Raw genomic sequence first — 18,516 nt, 5'->3', positions numbered from 1 at the left:
TGGTGCGTATGTGCTATGTTTTCTAAATTATTTCCTACCGTATCGTGCATATTTTTTATCCGTACATACGCCGATACGGCCTTTATCTGTGCCCCTGGATATCCTTTAAGTGTATCTTCAGTGAACCATTACGTTCAAAGGTTTTGAGATATTACATATCAAATAAGAAGAAGCTAGGAATGCAGTTGTTGAAAGTGTTTTATATGTATACAGTAAACATGGAGGTCATTAAAAGTGATGATATGGAGCTGTGTGCTGTAAGATTTAATAATTACTGAAAATACAGGAACTCAACTTCTTGTCAAGAATTTATTACAATGAATATTAGGGCTGAAACGATGCATCAAACTATCAATGGATTGCAATTGGTGAGTCTCCGATAGCAATAATCGATGGTAGAAACGAAAAACTATCAATGCATCGATGGTATGTGTGACTATTGACAGTTTAGTAATTGACTTCCGTTGATAAATGCACAGCACAAAATACAGGATGTTTGGGTACAGACTTGCAGCTTCATTGAGTTTATGTTTCAACTGTTCTTGATCTGGGTTTCAAGTTCCTTGTCAGGTATTAAAATAGACTGAACCTACTTCAGCTTGTTTTTATTTCACATAAACTACATTCATTTGGGAAATGACTTCAAATGAGACAATTCAAGGAGGAAAAAAAAACCCTATTGCAATAGTTGTTTCCCCCTCAATAGCCACCCCTAACAAATATTGCTTTCAGGATGTCAGTATATTTTTGTCTGCACCCATTCAATACAGCTGACACTCACCAAGCTAGGTTCATACTTCATTATCAAAAGGAAGAAATACTGCTTGGTTGTTTGTAGTTTAATGCTGCTTGTGCTGTTGATCACTGGAGTGTGGCATTAATTCTAAGATGCCTAGCGGTTAGAACAATCGAAAAAAAATACATTTTTAGACAATAAAGATATAGTTTTTGGATGACGTAACAATTGAATGATGTTATTCTGTCACTGCGCCATTCTAGTGTGCCCACTCGTAATCGAACAATTTTGCATTACGTCACAATGTAAGCGACGTCACGATGCATGTCAGTTGTCATCGCCTTGTACAGCCTCCTACAGTAAACTACTCCGTTGCAGCCTGTTTTTTTGGTTTGCAGTTGCTTCACGCAGCTAACATCACTGGTGGAAACAGTACGTTTATGTTTTCCGACGGTTAAAATGTCTCAATTCGACTCACAAGTTTTCAGCGACACGGTAACGTTCGCAATGTTTACATTCCCACAATGCAATCGTGGAATTTCGCTTGACTACTCAGCTTCATCTGGATGTACTTATCTAAACTTACATTGGTAGTAGAAATGCGACGTTCATATTGCCCCATATGGTTTACGTTAATGACAAAAAAATATAATTCAGAGAAGATATTTAATCCGAATGTAAACCGTCATCAAACTGTTATCATTTGTTTTTTTCTGGTAACGTTCGTCTTAACGTAGGGGGGCAGACACATCAATAGAACAGCGTGCCAGTTAGCCCTGTGCGAGGATTCTTAATTTAGGTCACCGACACCGTCGTTTGTTTTCTGTCCGAGGGCTTTAATGTTATTATAGTTCAGGGCGAAAGTGTGTTTTATTACACTATACATGGTGGTAGAGCGAACTGTATTTCTTAAACAACAAGCCAACTTTAAGCAGTGTCTTCAGTGAAATGATGCTACTCCTAACAAGCTTCAGCTGTAGACAGAGGAGTGATGTCATTTGATTGTGATGTCATGGCTACCAATGACATTGCAAAGCATTGGTGTGATATCTTTGTGAGACTGCCTGATCTCACCCAGTGATATCTTCAGTTGTGGCCAATTTTGAGTGATTAAAAATGATCAACAACTTGTGTCATGGATTTTTTTCTTATATGTATTTTTATGACTTATAAATTAGGTGACCAAAATGACCTTACATGGTCTGTGGTTGTAACTATGGTAACCATTAGAAAATTACTTGAAATCCCAAGGGTTGAAAATGATTAAGATGAAAGAATAACTGACCAACTGTCTACACATGTCGATCCTCACACTGTTTCTAGTCGCTGTACCCCAAATTAACAAGATTTCTCATTCACTTGAGTAATACTACCATTGGGTTACCTCTTCTTGCAATCGGTTTCTCAAAGATATAACATGGAAGACATTTTCATGCAGTTTTGTCCGAACATTATTTCCTCAAAGAAACCTGAAATGTTTTAAATTCTACAAGGGCCCCATGGATCCGAATGTTATTTTCAGTGGCGACCAAAGAAGCTTACAGTCACAATTTCCCAAGAGGCAGTTTAAACAGGCACCACTTTCCAAGATTCCAAAGTGAAAAAAACTCAAAGTCAGGCTTCCACTTTAAGTTTCACTCATATTAATCAAGTGGCGCTATCAGTACCGAAAACATCAAAGCATGTTATTTACATGGGGAATATGCCCACTTTGAAGAGCAAAATCCCAATGGATAAAAATAGGGACTGATGGGGGTTGTATGAAATGGCTGCAGTCATTGTGGGCATTTGAAGTCATGGGTTCTTTAGATTCAGAATTTGGGAAAATAGCCATCAAAGAATTTGGTTGCTTGGCAACCTAAATGCATGGTAAGCAAAACAGACAGGATGTCTTGATTTACAGACTTTTTGGTAAAATATTACCATAGAATACAACATTTGAGTGTGTTGATATCTTGACAGTGTTAGTTAGGTTCACTTGCAGATTTGCTGTTTTATCTATTAAACCAAGAATTATTTCAGGTAAACATGCAAGTTTGCAATCTGTGAATGATACATGAGACATATATTGTATAGCTGGAATACTGCAGATTGTGGCACATAACAATATTCATTCAGTCACACAATGAAACAACTAACAGTCAGAGGGAGGGTGTTGATCATTAACTTTGAACTTAAAAACTTAAAATTGTTAAACAGGACAATGTAGTCTAACCTTTCAGAATATGAAAAAAACACCAAAGGCAACTAGGACCGTTCATAATAAATGACTGGGTGGGGTGGGCGTTATGATTGTTATGGAGAAGCATGTACAAAGTGACTGACCCCCATAATTATATATATAAAATAAGGGACGAAGTAAGTGACCCCCCCTCCCCCCCCCACACACACACGTCATGTACAAAATTAATGCATTTTATGGAATATTTCTTTATCAAAAGAGCGTAAATGAAAAAAGGTTTCTATAAATCAATTTTGCTGTCTCTGTTTTAGCACACAAAACAAATAATTTGGTTTGACCCCAAACCAATTACCTGATCATTTTCTAGAAACGGCACTTTATCAATATATGGAGAAAAGTAGTATACCTTATCATTTGTTACAAATATGAATATATAAGTGCGTTTGAATGGTTGCTAAGAATTGTTTGGTGGTGGGGGCCTGGGACGGGGCTGGAATAAAAAATGACAGGTAGATATTTTCGTCAGCTGATAATCAGCTGTTAATCTCAATAGGTCTGATCGTGAGGTTGATAAGCCTCCAGTAAACCAACACTGTCGCCAACCAAAAACATAATCTTCGCTGACTATTAGTCTCCTAACACGATAACTTTCCCCTTAAATAAAAATCAATGCCGCAAAATGCCGCAAAGAAAACCCGATATTGCGAAACTGACTTGTTCCAGTTGAACGCTAACAGTTCACTGTTGTCAGGCTAAGCTAACCCAACATGACAACAGCACGAGAACTGCTAGAATGTACCCTCATTGAAACGTTTGCGAATGTGAAAGCAATTCAAACCACTCACCTAGATTCGAAAGGAGTCAAATCCTGTGTTCAGGAGAAATTCCTTACATGTCCGTCGGTATTTCTGTGGTATTTCCCCAACCACAACACTCGCGATCTAGCTGCCATGAAACACTCTCACTACAAACCGACCCGCGTGTCAGTTTTGTTTGGGTCACGTGACTCGCGTTCCGGCAAATCGACCTCGTTGTAAGACAGGTGTACAGATAAATCTCATATTGCGAGCGGGGTAAGATAACACACGGCATTGATCTGTTTATCAAAGCATAGCTTTTAGTTGTGATTGATTGGCTGGTGTCATCCGAACGAAGGAATATTTATGAAGGAATGTGTCGTGAGCTGTTCTCGTTCTGGGGTTGTGCAGAGATATTTTATGAGGGCTTCAAATAGGCGAAACCTAGATTTTATGTACGTGTTGTGTAATTATTCAAGTATTCGACCTCAGTACGCGAAAGACGTGTGTCAGTTCTAGCCTTGACATTGTGGTGCGTGATTGTTACGGGTCAATTCTTCCTGCTCGTGGGATAGCCTCTTAATTGGTTAAAGCGTTCGCTCGTCACCTCGATGACACAGTGACAGGTTCCATTCCCCACATGGAGACAGTGTGTTAAGCCCATTTCCGGTGTTCCCCGTCGGGATATTGTTTCAAAAAGCGTAATTGATTTCATTTTTGATGAATTTTTTTACCAAATGCGTGTCCAGTGTCCAGTGAGAATCAGTAAGTGTCCTTACATTATAACAACAATCGACAAATGCGTCATCGTATTCCAACCCGTGAAGGTCCGGGTTACAATACTGATCTTCAGTAGGCTAACCCATGCTTGTCGTAAGAGGCGACTAACGGGATCTGGTGGTCAGGCTCGCTGACTGGGTTAAGTTAACACATGTAACCCACTGTTAGCACTGAGATCAAATTGGAGACACGTTTGTTCAACCAGAAAGCCATGCTCGAAATCTAGGTGTCATCTTTGACTCAACATTAAGCATGGAAAATCACGTCGGTAACATCTTCTGCAAATCTGCTTATTATCACCTAAGGAACATCAGACAGATTAGCAGGTGCATGGACACACCATCAGTAAAATGCCTAACCCATGCATTTGCGCATCACGTCAGCCTACTGCAACAGTCTACTCTATGGAATACAGCAGAAGTACATGGACAAGTTACAGCGTGTTCAAAACACAGATGCCAGGCTCATAACACGAACACACATCTTATCTTATCATATGTATGTGCACATAACACCAGTCCTGAAGTACTTACACTGGCTCCCTGTAAAAGACAGAGTTGTATTCAAACTTCTTGTCCATTAATGGGTTTGCTCCATTCTATCTCCAGGAACTAGTCAACCTTCACAAGCCTTGAAGGTCACTCAGATCAGCTAGTCAGCAAAGCTTAGAAGTTCCATCTGTCCGAACCACAACATACGGGGACAGATCATTTAGCAGAGCGGGTGCTGTACTCTGGAATGGATTACCTGAAAATGTCAGAAAATCGGAGAATATCAACAGTTTCCGATCTTGTCTCAAAACCATCCTCTTCAAACGAGCATTCGACTAAGCGCATATGAGCAGGACTCTGGATATGTAGCGCTATATAAATGTCTAATTTGACATTGAATTTGATTTGATCGTATCACAATTGCGTAGATTGATGTTCATGCTGTTGATCCCTGGATTATCTGGTCCAGACGCGATTATTTACAGACCGCCGCCATATAGCTGGAATGTTGCTGAGTGCGGCGTAAAACTAAACTCACTCACTCACTCACTCATCGTTTTCCAATTGCGTACATCGATGGCCATGCAGTTGATCACGGGTTCATCTGGTCTATACTCGATTACTTACAGGCCATCGCCATATATCTGTAACTTTGCCGAGAGCGACATTAAACAAACAAGTTTCCCGTGAGGCGTTGCTTATACTATCGACCATTAGTTTGCCTGGCCCAGGATTTAGCATTTACAGGAGACCACCGTCATATAGACGCAGTTTTGCTCAGTATAGAGTTTAGATCAAGTTTCAACAATCGAGTGAAACAGCTCTAACGTGTTGCGTTCGGTCGATCACCCCTACACTATCTCCTTTCCCCTTCCCCCAGACATCTCGACAGCTGTTGCAGCTGTTGTACAACATCATCTATATCTATCACGTAATGATTTGCGTATTTACAGACACATATTGACAGAGTACACCATCGTCCGTCGGCGACGATATATACCTATAATACTCGCTAACTTATTAATCGCCATATTTCCCGTCTAATTAGGCGCCTGATTTCACCGTGCAGTGTCCATCAGGCCAGGAAAGTAACGGACGCAAGCACTGATATAGACTTAAAAAACAAAAACATCATAACAAATTAGAAAACAAGACAGACACCCCCAAAACAACAACAACCCCCCCCCAAAAAAAACAAAACAAAAAACAACGAAAAATACAAAGAAAAATCCCAACAAAAACAAAAACAACAACAAACAAAAACACAACAAACAAACACCCCCCAAACAAAACAAAACAACAACAACAAAATAAAACACACAAAAACTCCATCTCCACCAATCCAAACCTCCCCCGCCACAATAAAGTGAAGTAAAATATCAAATATACAAAAAAATATAATATTATTTACACATATTTTTGAGCACGGTGACGACAAACAAACATTACGCTGGGTCAGGGTGTCAGTTTGCATTGTAAGATTAACATTAGCTTGAGTTACCAGTCTTGTGAATCTTCTGTGAGTCCAAAGTTAAAAAAAAAACAAGTATATTCCCGCCGGCCCATGGTTGTATTGAGAGTGATTGAACGGCAGTAAAATATACGTTGAATCCAAAGAATCAGTGCTTGTAAACTGCAAAACATGAACCGATATAATATGAATCTGTGCGGTTGGAGAAAATCTTGCACCTGGGGTAAAATGAATCTACTAGCCTTTATCCATTTCTCGAAGGTGTTTAAATATTGGATAGGTTGGTCAGTTTCGTTGACGTATTTGACTATGTGTCATCTTATCAACACAGCAATGAAGGTAGAGCATAATATCAACCTCTGGTTGTATGGTTTAGATTGGAATATTTACAGGACCATGTGTAAGAAGGGTAAAATTGAGCATGCATTTAGTACCACCAAATGTATTTCAGTTTCATCACGTTGAACATTGTCATTGACAAGTGAAACTGTGAAATACATAACTGTGAGTGAGTGAGTATGACTTTGGGACGCTTTTAGCAATATTCCAACAATATCACGGCTGGGGACACAAGAAATTGGCGTCACACACTGCACCGATGTGGGGAATCGAACCCGGGTCTTCAGCCTGATGAGCAAAGGCTTTAATCACTAGGCTACCCCACGGCCCAGATTATGAAGTTAATGTGAACTTTTCAAAAACAAATAATAACTGCGGTGGTAGCGTCATCAGTGCTACCCAAAATCCCTTCCATGATTCCTCCATAAATTTGATAATTACTAGACTCTGGACAGATGTATCAAATCAAAATCAAAGTAACGGCCAATCTGGCGGCTGCAAACTGAACCATGTGATGTGATAATGATTTTGGAGATTTTACGTGCGCTTGGCGGCGCTATAATCTAACACCAGTATCAGCTATCAAAACCAAATCATCTGTAAATAACAGAGCAATAATATTCAACATATCTTCGGAGATAAATATACCATCATCAAACTTATTTTCTAAGGTCAATACAAGCTCATTAATATATAAAGAAAATAATACCGGATTTAGGACACAGCCTTGCCGAACCCCACAGGCGCTATCAAAGTATTCAGTTAATTTCTTACAATATTCATACGTTACAGTGGCATAATCGGCCTCATAATCCTTGTGAGGCTTGCTTTGTTGTATGTTGCATGCCCACTTGATGTTGCATAATGAAGTAACTGTGCTACACACGTTCAAGGCCTGTCATACAAACAAACAAACAAAAACCACGGACCATATAGATAGAGTCATAACATGTCTTATCAGAGTTTTGCGTATCTGTCACATAATTTATCCACGCAATTAATGTCACTGTGATTATTGGTACTAGACAGTAGACATAGCAATCTAATTTGCCACTAATTATGGCATAATCTAAGGGAGGGGCGGGCGTGGGTGTGTGGTTGGGGGAATAACCCTAGCCCGTTTCAACACTAAATGAGATTTCTACTTTCACTGAAAGAAAAATGGGTGTTTATAACTCTGAAATTGTGTTTTGTTTCATATAAGAAACAAGGTGATTTTTTTTAGAGTACACTTACCTTTAATTCAGGTCGAAAAGCCACACGCAATTTGGCAAACATGGCGCTTCACACAATATCTTCGCCAACCCAAACAGTTTGCGTATATTTTCTGTCCTGGAAAAAACGGTGTCGGCCCGATTCCTCGAAAATCTCAAATTGTAGAGTACCGAAACCGTGAAAACAAAATTGCATGCATCCGTTAGGTTGGGACGGATCTCGCGAAACTCTGAAATCACTGAACTATAAAGTTATGCTGAGTTAATCCGGACAACTGCTGCATCCCGTTTCTTGGTTTGCAGTTGCTTCACGCAGCTAAAATCACTGGTGGAAACAGTACGTTTATGTTTTCAGACGTTTAAAATGTCTCAATTCGACTCACAAGTTTTCAGCGACACGGTAACGTTCGCCAAGTTTACATTCCCACAATGCAATCGTGGAATGTCGCTTGACTACTCAGCTTCATCTGGATGTACTGATCTAAACTTACGTTGGTAGTAGAAATGCGATGTTCACATTGCCCCATATGGTTTACATTAATCACAGATGTAATTAAAATAATTTAGAGAAGATATTTAATCTAAATGTAAACCGCCATCAAACTGTTATCATTTGTTTTGTTCTGGTAACGTTTGTCTTAACGTAGTGGGGTAGACACATCAATAGAACAGCCCTGTGCGAGGATTTCTAATTTAGATCACCGACACCGTCGTTTGTTTTCTGCCTAGATTAATCGTAATTATCCTTAGAGTATTAAATTTGGCATCTTTGAAAAGAAATACAGTTCGTTCTACCACCATGTATAGTGTAACAAAGCACACTTTCGCTGTGAACTATACTCATGCCAATAATGGTTGTCACCCCCCTCCCCACCCCAACCCCCCACACGCCTCACATGAGTATATTATAACGTTAAAACACTCGGACGCAAGTATTGAACTATTATAACGTTAAAGCACTCGGACGCAAGCGTCCTCGTGCTTTAACTATAATAGTTCAGGGCGAAACTGTGCTTTATTACACTATACATGATGGTAGAGCGAACTGTATTTCTTAAATATAGGTTGTCTTTACTTTTGTGTGAAGCTGGGATTGAGTATGGTGATGGCACTCACTTACTCACTCCTAAGCTATTTGACCAGCTTTACACGTCACATGTAGAATTCCAGAGAGCTTACTCTACTAAAGCCTTCAGTTCCAAATTATAAAGGTTTCGAAGCTGTAGTGAAAATTTCAACCACAGTAGATTTACCTCCAGTTCGGTTTCTCTAGTGGATCAGAATCATTTCCTGTCATGGTAGAACTGAAATTAACATTCTCTTCAGGAATCAAATTTTGGTAATTGCAAGAGGGAAGTGACTGGTCTTGAGCAGCAGTCAGGAGGCCTTCTGTTTCACTTTTCAGGCCAGCCGACGTCACACGAGCATATTATTATTTTCATGGGGACAAACACTATTATACTTACTTTATAGTGAAGGGCAATTAACATGCATCCTAATCGTGGCCCATGGGGAAAGGCTTGAGGTTAAATCTATTTTATTTATTTAAATTTGTATAGCCGATATCCAGCTCAGTTCAGCTGCTCAAAGGCGCTTTGTTTTTGTTTCCCTCGATCACTGGATGTCAATTTCAAACGGCGTATTGTATTATTAATCTCAACTCCCTGGGGATCATACTACTCCTGCAGCCACTAGGCGTGTCAAGTTAATGTGGCTTTCCCATCCTTACAGGTACCCATTCACAGCTGGGTGGACTGGGACATATAGTCACAGTACTTTGTCCAAGTTTACTGCACGTTGCTGTACCCGCAACTAGGTGTTTGAACATATTCATGTGGCCACCATCTGGTCATATACCAACGGATTCGTGGGTTCTGTTAAGTGCACAGGGTTGTGTAATGTACACTAGGAGTTGTGACAACACTGAAAGAGTCTGCACAGAAAGTTGACCCCAAGGTTTTTACACCCGGTCACAGGTGGGCTCGATCCGGCACATCAAGCTCGCTGGATCACTAGCCTGGCGCCTTACACTCGCCCACCACACCCCTACAAAGTGCTCACTCGACAAGCCAAATACTTGTGTTCAGTTCCCCACAGTGTCTGAAGCTAATAACTGGTGTCCCAAGCCTGTATGTTGCTGTAATATTGCCAAAACCCATCTCCCTTCTTAAGGTATCTGAACCTATCTGTTCAAACCCCAAAAAGGAAGTAATACAAACAGTGTCCAGATTGGTGTTCATGTGTTTATATATAATGAAATATGTTTGTACATAATATTGATGTTGTGTAACAGTGTGATGTTGTAAAAACAAACACATCGGTTCCTTCAGTGTTGAACAAACCCGTGAAGGTCCGAGTCAGAATATTGATCTTCAGTAGCCCATGCTTGTCGTAAGAGGCGACTAACGGGATCGGGAAGTCAGGCTCGCCGACTTGGTTGACACATGTCATTAGTTCCCAATTTAGCAGATCGATGCTCATGATGTTTATCACTGGATTGTCTGGTCCAGACTCGATTATTTACAGACCGCCGCCATATAGCTAGATATTGCTGAGTGCGGCGTAAAACTAAACCCACTCATTCACTCACTCAGTGTTGAACATTGCGGAGAATAACGCACTCTGAAACGGATGTCTATACCTTCCACTTCACTGATTCCCTATGGATTGTGTGAATGATGTTTCTGTCAACTAACCAAGACATCTTCAAAAGAAAATATATCCAAGGTTTCCTAATTCCGAATTCTTTCAGATAATTAATTTTTTTTCGGTTTTGTTTGTTTGAGCAGGACTGGTTGGCTGGTTGATTTCAGATCTAGGAAAACAATGGAGGCCTTTTTTATAGACCTTATGCTTGAGATAGACATAAATTGTCGACATGAGTCACTCAGAATAGACTGGTCATAGGCAAACTACCACTACATATGGAAATCAATCTAGCCTTTGCATGAAACCTAGGACGGTGATGAAAATATTATTGTCTAATAGCCTTATAACAGTCCGTGATATTGTATGCTCAGAACTCGGCACCGTTCGGCACAACATCATTTGGATGTAATGACAAATGGCAGCCTTTATAACCAACGAACTACACGTACATTATTAATATAGTCAGTTCATCAAAGCCAGTTCATCAAAGACAGTACCGTTATGGGCACACGTAAAAACGAACGCCAAATGATACCATACATACGAAAGAGTCTTTCTTTTCTTCCAGGGAGCATTGTGATTGGTACGACAAATGATTCAACGCTGTGTCATTGAAATACACTACCGGGCAAAAGATAGTTACCACTTTTAAAGTAGGTGTTATTGAGTCAAGCCCGTTTGCTTGAAGCGGTTTATCCATTTGCTGATGGTGACCTGGCTGCAGTCGAAGGTTCTTGCCAGCTGATGTTGTGAAGCCCCATATTGACCATACGTATCACGCTGTCTCATTGCACCTGCGTAAGTCTTGGCATATTCGTGGTGTTGGGTTTGGTTACTTCATGCTCGCTCTATCCCAGACTCTTGTCTCATTGTGCGACTCTTTATGCACTTTTTGAATGAACTGTGGTTTGTGTAATTTTTCATTTTGACCCTTTGACTCTTTCTTAATGAATTGCAGCAAATGCAGAGACCAGCATTACAATGAATTTTCAGTCAAATTATTGGAAAATGATTCCTGTTTGTAAAATAATTATCACAAATCTCACACATGTCTTTGTTTGTACTTTTTGGTCAAGTGAAGTCAGTAAAAACTTTCTTCTTTGCCCGGTAGTTTATATAGACCAAACGACTTCCGGAACAGTCTGGCTACAGCTACAGGCAATGAGAGCCAACAGTATCGGCTATAATGTACAGCTCTTGACACATGTCATCGTATCCCAATTGTGTAGATCGATGCGCATGCTCTTGATCACTGGATTATCTGGTCCAGATTCGATTATTTACAGAAAGCCACCATATAGCTGGAATATTGCTGAATGCGGCGTTAAATAACAAACAAACATACAAACATTTGTATTTTCGCAACAGAACAAACAAAGGGTAATATATGCATGCCCCTTAGGTCATGGAAAAAGAGCCTTTCCGAAAATAAAGCAATGTGATATATAAAACTTGGCAATGGTTCCAAGACTACCTTTAAAACGCCAAACTTCGCACAAGGGGGCAATTACCACACTTCCTTATGAGGTAAAAATGTGTTATTGGCAAGTAAACTATAGGAGTTCTATTTCTAAGATTGAGTGAGTGAGCGAGTTTGGTTTAACGCCGTTTAGAGCAATATGCCAGTCGAAGTGTTCAAAGTCCAAAGTGATGCAAGCACTTGTTTGATATTGTTATCCTTCCTTACTGCTCCAACTTCTAAATGCATCTTTAAAGAGTCTACCACTGTGATAATCACGGCTGTGGGGTGGCTATTGTCACAGGGACAACTACTTATACAAGAAAACTAGTGAAAAAGTATTATTATTATTATTATTGGATATTTATATAGCGCACATATCCACGCACTAGTGCATGCTCAAGGCGCTGGTATTTTTTCCCTCGATCGTTGGATGTCAATCTCAACGGCACATCTTATTAAAAATAAGTAAAAAAGCATGGTGATGTGGTTAAATCAGTTTATATATACAGACAGACAGACAGAAGTATATTATTAAAGTGTCACATGGCAGTTACAATAGGTATAATCAAGGTACTTAATATATTCATATAAAAACCGTCATCCAGCCATAACTGGCTTACGAGAGACTAAACATTTAAAACTTATGAAATATGAAAAAGCATAATGCATAAAACAACATTAAATGAACAATATAAATAAAAAACTTAGTGAGAATATACAACCATTGTGTTAAAAGGGCATGGCATATAGATTATATAAGAACATTACATAATATAATACGGTCAATTGTGCTTTAAATAATTGTAGAAAGTATACTAAAGTTTAAGAAATGTGTGTAAGTAACGTTTTAAAAACATTTTTGTTATATACTTGGCTACCATATGAACAACATAAATACAACACAATAGGTGCAAAAGGGAACAAACATCACCCAAAGTGACCCCATCCCCTCCAAAAAACCCCAACAAAAACACACACTAAACAACAACAAAAAACAAAAAGAAAAAAAACAACACAAGAAAACCAACAACAACAACAAAACTACAAATCAGCCCCGAGAAAAACCAAAAAACCAAAACACACCTCTACTTGATGAACTATATAGGGTAATTAGCCTAATCACTCAAACAGAACAACAGACCTGGCATTTGAAATGGCATTTTAGAAGTTGATGAAAAATGAGTTAGGTAAGATACTTTATGGATTTTACAACTTCTGTCATCAGTCATCTCTGTGCTGTAGTACTTCACTCTTGCTTGACAACGTATAGAGAACATATACCGAAACGTCGCATCATAATATAACAAAGAAAGAAGTTGTCATAAATAAAATAGCTTTTGTTAACCTTTTGTTGAACAAGTGCCACTACGAAAATGACCAGAACTGCCCGCCCTACAGAAATACACAGATATACTATAACCAAACGAGTGACAACTGTCGGGTTTATAATTACAAATCACTCACTGGGTTTTATAAGACCATAACCTATCACAACTTGGGTGAGTGTAACCACGCTTAGACAACCGATAATTACTTACAGGATTAAGAGACACTGACTATCACTCAGATGCTTGATGGGCATTTAGAAGTTGGAAGGTAACATAACAAAGTATGCTATGGACTTCATATGTTGCTTCCAGTCAATACCATCATGTATATCCTATCCTTTTCGTTGTATAAACACTATGTACATCCATTGCATAAAGATACCACTTAATCTCTTTGAACTCTGTACATCTCAATCAAAGCACATCACTTAATCTCCTTGATCTCTTTTCATCTCAGTCTAGAATACTACCTCACTGGCTTCCTGTGCATACTATATATTTTTCTCGTAATCATAGTCTGTCATTCACCTGATGAAGGGGCAAGAAGTAGTTGTAAATATTAAAGAAGTTGTAAATCCATACCATACGTTGTTATGACTGTCACTCGTTGAGTAAGTAATTAATGTAAGTAAGACTCTGCCAGCCAACTGTACAGACACACAGGCTCTTGGCCAGAAAATACTTCTTGGTAAATAATGAAAGTACGACTAACCCACTTTACAAAGAAAAACACAGGCAAATTATACTACAGCTATATATAATCTAAGATTATGGACAAACTGCTATAAAACTGTGCACACTAAACATTCATGAACAATTACACCAAGGGACTTCAGTGGCGATCATCAGAAGACAAACAGTACCACTTCGGCAACACATGCCCATGGCCTCGTGGTCACTGAATGTGGCCTGGAAGAAGAGAGATTCTTCATGAGCGTTCAACTGCAACTAGAGACCGTGCCAGCCAATTTTGGTGGCTGAGTGTTCAAATCTTGGATTCAGATCGGGTGATTCAAGCTTGAGACAGTGTTGGGAGAACTCTGGTCGCAGTTTCTCAAACATGTGCCATGAACCACGCGACCTTGTCACGGTCACGTTTCCAACCGTAGCGTAACAGGTTAAATCCGGGTCGACAATAAAATCAGTTCCGGTTGTGTTGATCGTAAAGTAGCTTTGTCGGGACACATATCCTCATCACTGTAGCTTTCTGCTCGACCCAAAGGGGCATTTCCACTGATGCACTCTCCTGATGAAAAGTCATTTGCATGCGGGGCATATTTCTTAGACCACAAACTTTGACCTGGGTGAAGGATTTGCGTCCACAATAAGTCGTCCATTCGTTCTGTTAAGTTGTCGGAAAAAGAGAACAAATGTGTTCTTCGGATTGTGTGATGAACTTTAGAATGTTTCCGCTCCCCATCTTCCAGCAATAGATTTTCACGGCAATGTTGCTGGAGGAGTTGTACCGCAACCAGTACTCTACATCACCATGGGATGAATCGCACTGTTTCAGTTAAGTGGTAAAAAGGTGCAGAGGGCGGAGCTATTCCATACCCCCTCCTTCTCACAGACCATCTTCCCGGACGCCAAATACCCAGTGCTGCAACTAAACTCCATCTCGTCGCCTTGGTTGAAGTGGTAAAAGGGTGCAGAGGGCGGTGCTATTCCATACCCCCTCCTTCTCACAGACAATCTTCCCGGACGCCAAATACCCAGTGCTGCAACTAAACTCCATCTCGTCGCCTTGGTTGAAGAAGGAACGTCCTCCCAGCTGTACAACACCATTGACTGGAGAAGTCGTGTTTTTGCAGTAGATGGTCTCGCAAGCGGCTACGTCGTTCCTGTCGACACAGACGGAGTCCAAGGGGCATGTGTGGTTGTTACAAGCACCCGCCAGCTTCCCGGACCAGTCGGCGATGTTGCTGTACATAATGTTCGCGATGTTGACCCTGTCAGACGCTTCAACCTCGGTATCAGTTTTGGAGTTTAGAAAGCATGTTTCTGTTTGTGATTCATAATTAAAGGACTTGCACCGTCTTTTCACATAGCATTCTCGTACACAGTGTAACAGGCCCAAAGAGTCGACTGTTTCAAATGTGACATTCACAACTGACAAATTCATCTGGATAGGTCCAAATAGCTCCAGAGGTGAACACATAAGACTGCCTGAGATAGGCACTATTAAACACGCAAAGGAACATGCTAACATCAGCTCCATCGTAAGGAACTACAACCTGTCGACGCCAGTGATACTCCTTTACTAAGTAAGCTTGGCCTCTCCTGTCATGCGCGCGATGTCTTCAGGGTTACCACTTAACGGACTTTGTGCGCAATCATCTGCCACAGCAGGACTGAGTGAGTCTGTTTATTGCGAACGTTTTCGTCACCAATTAATTGAAGTTCTGGCAGCAACTATATATTATGTATCACCTTCGGAGATGATGAAAAGTGTCCAGTCAAGCAAAGAAAAGTTTCGAAGTCTTGGGTTCATACACACAAATCCAAACTATATTTTTTCACAGAGATGTAAAGAGCTGCAGAGTCGGCATGAAACGATTTCAAATAACTCGTTACGGAATTTATATTGTGTTTTAAAACTATGATGGGCGTGCTAAAAATGCCTAGGGAAAACACTATCTTCTAACGACTTCTTCAGTGTATATTTTAAATTTCAGTGTGCATCACAGAAGTTGAAAGAGCAGTGTAAACGGTTAAAAGCAAATGATTATCCCCCAATATTTTTGTGCTCAAGTTGTAATTCGCGTTCCATTGACGACGAGTTTGACTTCCTCTTGGAATATCCTTATTTCCAGTCGAAGAAAGAAATATTTTTGCAGCCTTATCATTATGCCAATCCTTCCACTGATAAAGTATTCCAGGTTATGTCAGTCCTTCAGTTATAAAAAAATGTATCTTAAGTTTGTATTTGAAAGGAGTGAGTGAGTGAGTATTGCTTAACGCCGCATGAGCAATGTTGCGTATTTGAAAGGAAATCTTCCAAGATAATGAGTGAGTGAGTGAGTCTAGTTTTACGCCGCACTCAGCAATATTTCAGCTATATGGTGGCGGTCTGTAAATAATCGAGTCTGGACCAGACAATCCAGTGATCAACAGCATGAGCATCGATCTGCGCAATTGGGAACCGATGACATGTGTCAAACAAGTCAGCGAGCCTGACTACCCGATCTTCAAAGATAAACTGCCATGTATAATAATTCAAATGCAGGCGAGGTGAGGTGAAATGGGGTTTTACGTCGTGCTTGAGAATATTTCGCTCATATGACGACGTGCATGCATGTCTATGTGTATGTGCGGCTGCTTGTACTAGCCCAGACTGAAGCTGGTTTTATAGTGCTAACCCACTGAGATACCATGCCGCAAGTACCATATTTTAACGTCTTTTGGTATGACGCGGTCGGGGATCGAACCCGCGACCTTCCGCTCTCCGGACGGACGCTCTAACTACTACACCACGGAGGCGGTCAATATAAATGCAGAAGCAGCACATTTTGTGCATGTATTGTATAAGCAGCCCTATTGGCCACGTGACTATACAAATAAACTTGTCACTTGTCAATACATACAAAATATATTTTTATTAACCATTCTTTCTTATAAACCAAGTTGTCATCGTTGTGCTTTCAAGTGGGTAGTGCTGTCAGTAATCAGACAAATGCACTGCCTGACATGGAGCAGACCAGTCTGTCTGATGTTGAGTTTTCGTCGCTGGAATAGATGGTATTATATCTAATATCTTCTAGGGCGCCAGTTGCAGGTATCCATTGTCTCCAACGTCAGCTAGAGGATGCCGACACCAGAGATCGCCGTCCACTCTTCATGCAGCGCTTGTACAAGTTGTTGTATGTTTTGTGATTGTTGTGGTCGGAGTCACCCTTTAAAATTTGCATACATGGATATACAGATATATCTGTGTGATACATCAATCTCTCCAGGATCTATACAACGTCTTTACTTTCATATGGTATTGGCTTTTGTTTAGCATGAAAGGTGTTTGCACGAGATTATAAGTTGTTCACTGTTCTCTCGGTTGTTTGTGTAACTACCCACGAGAGACAACCAATGGGCACGAACAGCCAACACGACTTTACTGACAGAACTGAACTTATAAACTCATGGGCCAAAGAAAGTATAGGACTGGAAAAAATAGTTTTTCACTGTCATTGACATGGTTATGAGAATTAGACATGTTGGCAATGTTGGCCCCACTACTGGGAAGGGAAATGCACCGCCAAAACGCAACACGTTCGAACGGTGAGAGTGATGACGTCACAAATGTGGAAATCATGTTCCTTGCTCCTAGCACACAATGCACGTACAAAGTTTCGGTATAAATGCGATACATCGGTCCCGTCATATCACAGCTGCTGAAATTACGTGAAAAGTATGCCACGACTGACGCCAGAATAGAGAGAGAGGGCCATAGGGATGTCCGATATGGGAGCGACGAACGTCAGAATTACAAGGAGATTTGGTTGTACGCCACTGACGATAGCAAGACTCCTCCAACGATTCAGACAGACAGGTCGAACACAGGACAGGCCGAGGAGTGGACGCCCACGTGTAACCAGCGCATGTGAAGATCACCATATGCGCCTGATACACCTCCGAAATCGATTTGTTACGGCAACGTTAACGGCAGAAACAGCGTTGGGACGTCGCATCAGTCGAAGGACTGTCCTCAGACGTTTGAGAGCAGGTGGAATACGTTGCTATCGACCATTCCGTGGAATGAGACTAACTCAACAACATCGACTTGAAAGACTGCAATGGGCAAGACGAGTATACCGCTGGCAAGTGCGTGATTGGCGTAGGGTCTTTTTCACCGATGAAAGTCGGGTTTGTCTGCACAAAAAAGACGGCGGACAGAGAGTTTACAGGCGACGGTGTGAACGTTTTGCAGCAGCATGCATTCAAGAAGTCCATGCCTGTGGTGGAGGTGGTGTGATGGTATGGGGGTGACATTATTGGCGACCAAACGAGACCCTTGGTCGTTATTCAGGGGAATCTCAATGCTAATGAGTACCGAAATCAAGTCTTGCAGCCTTT

General features: G+C 40.6%; 2 protein-coding genes across 2 annotated transcripts in view; both read right to left on the bottom strand.

Moving 5' to 3' along the window:
• The window catches only part of LOC124266776 (E3 ubiquitin-protein ligase RGLG3-like), a 49,936-nt gene extending 45,985 nt beyond the window's left edge, over positions 1-3,951 (bottom strand). The window contains exon 1 of the mRNA XM_046701574.1: positions 3,764-3,951. The gene's annotated coding sequence lies outside the window, so the exon portion shown is untranslated. The remainder of the gene's footprint in view (positions 1-3,763) is intronic.
• An 11,104-nt stretch (positions 3,952-15,055) lies between these two features.
• On the bottom strand, positions 15,056-15,779 carry LOC124266940. Its single transcript, XM_046701797.1, has one exon. The coding sequence runs from the start codon at positions 15,665-15,667 to the stop codon at positions 15,056-15,058; it is 612 nt and encodes a 203-aa protein (XP_046557753.1). The 5' UTR covers positions 15,668-15,779.
• Between the last annotated feature and the right edge of the window lie 2,737 nt (positions 15,780-18,516).

This window comes from Haliotis rubra, unplaced genomic scaffold, assembly GCF_003918875.1.
Source record: "Haliotis rubra isolate DU_JTF1 unplaced genomic scaffold, ASM391887v1 Scf100, whole genome shotgun sequence".
Classification (NCBI taxonomy): Eukaryota; Metazoa; Mollusca; class Gastropoda; order Lepetellida; family Haliotidae; genus Haliotis; species Haliotis rubra.
This window is presented reverse-complemented; position numbering and strand designations above follow the sequence as displayed.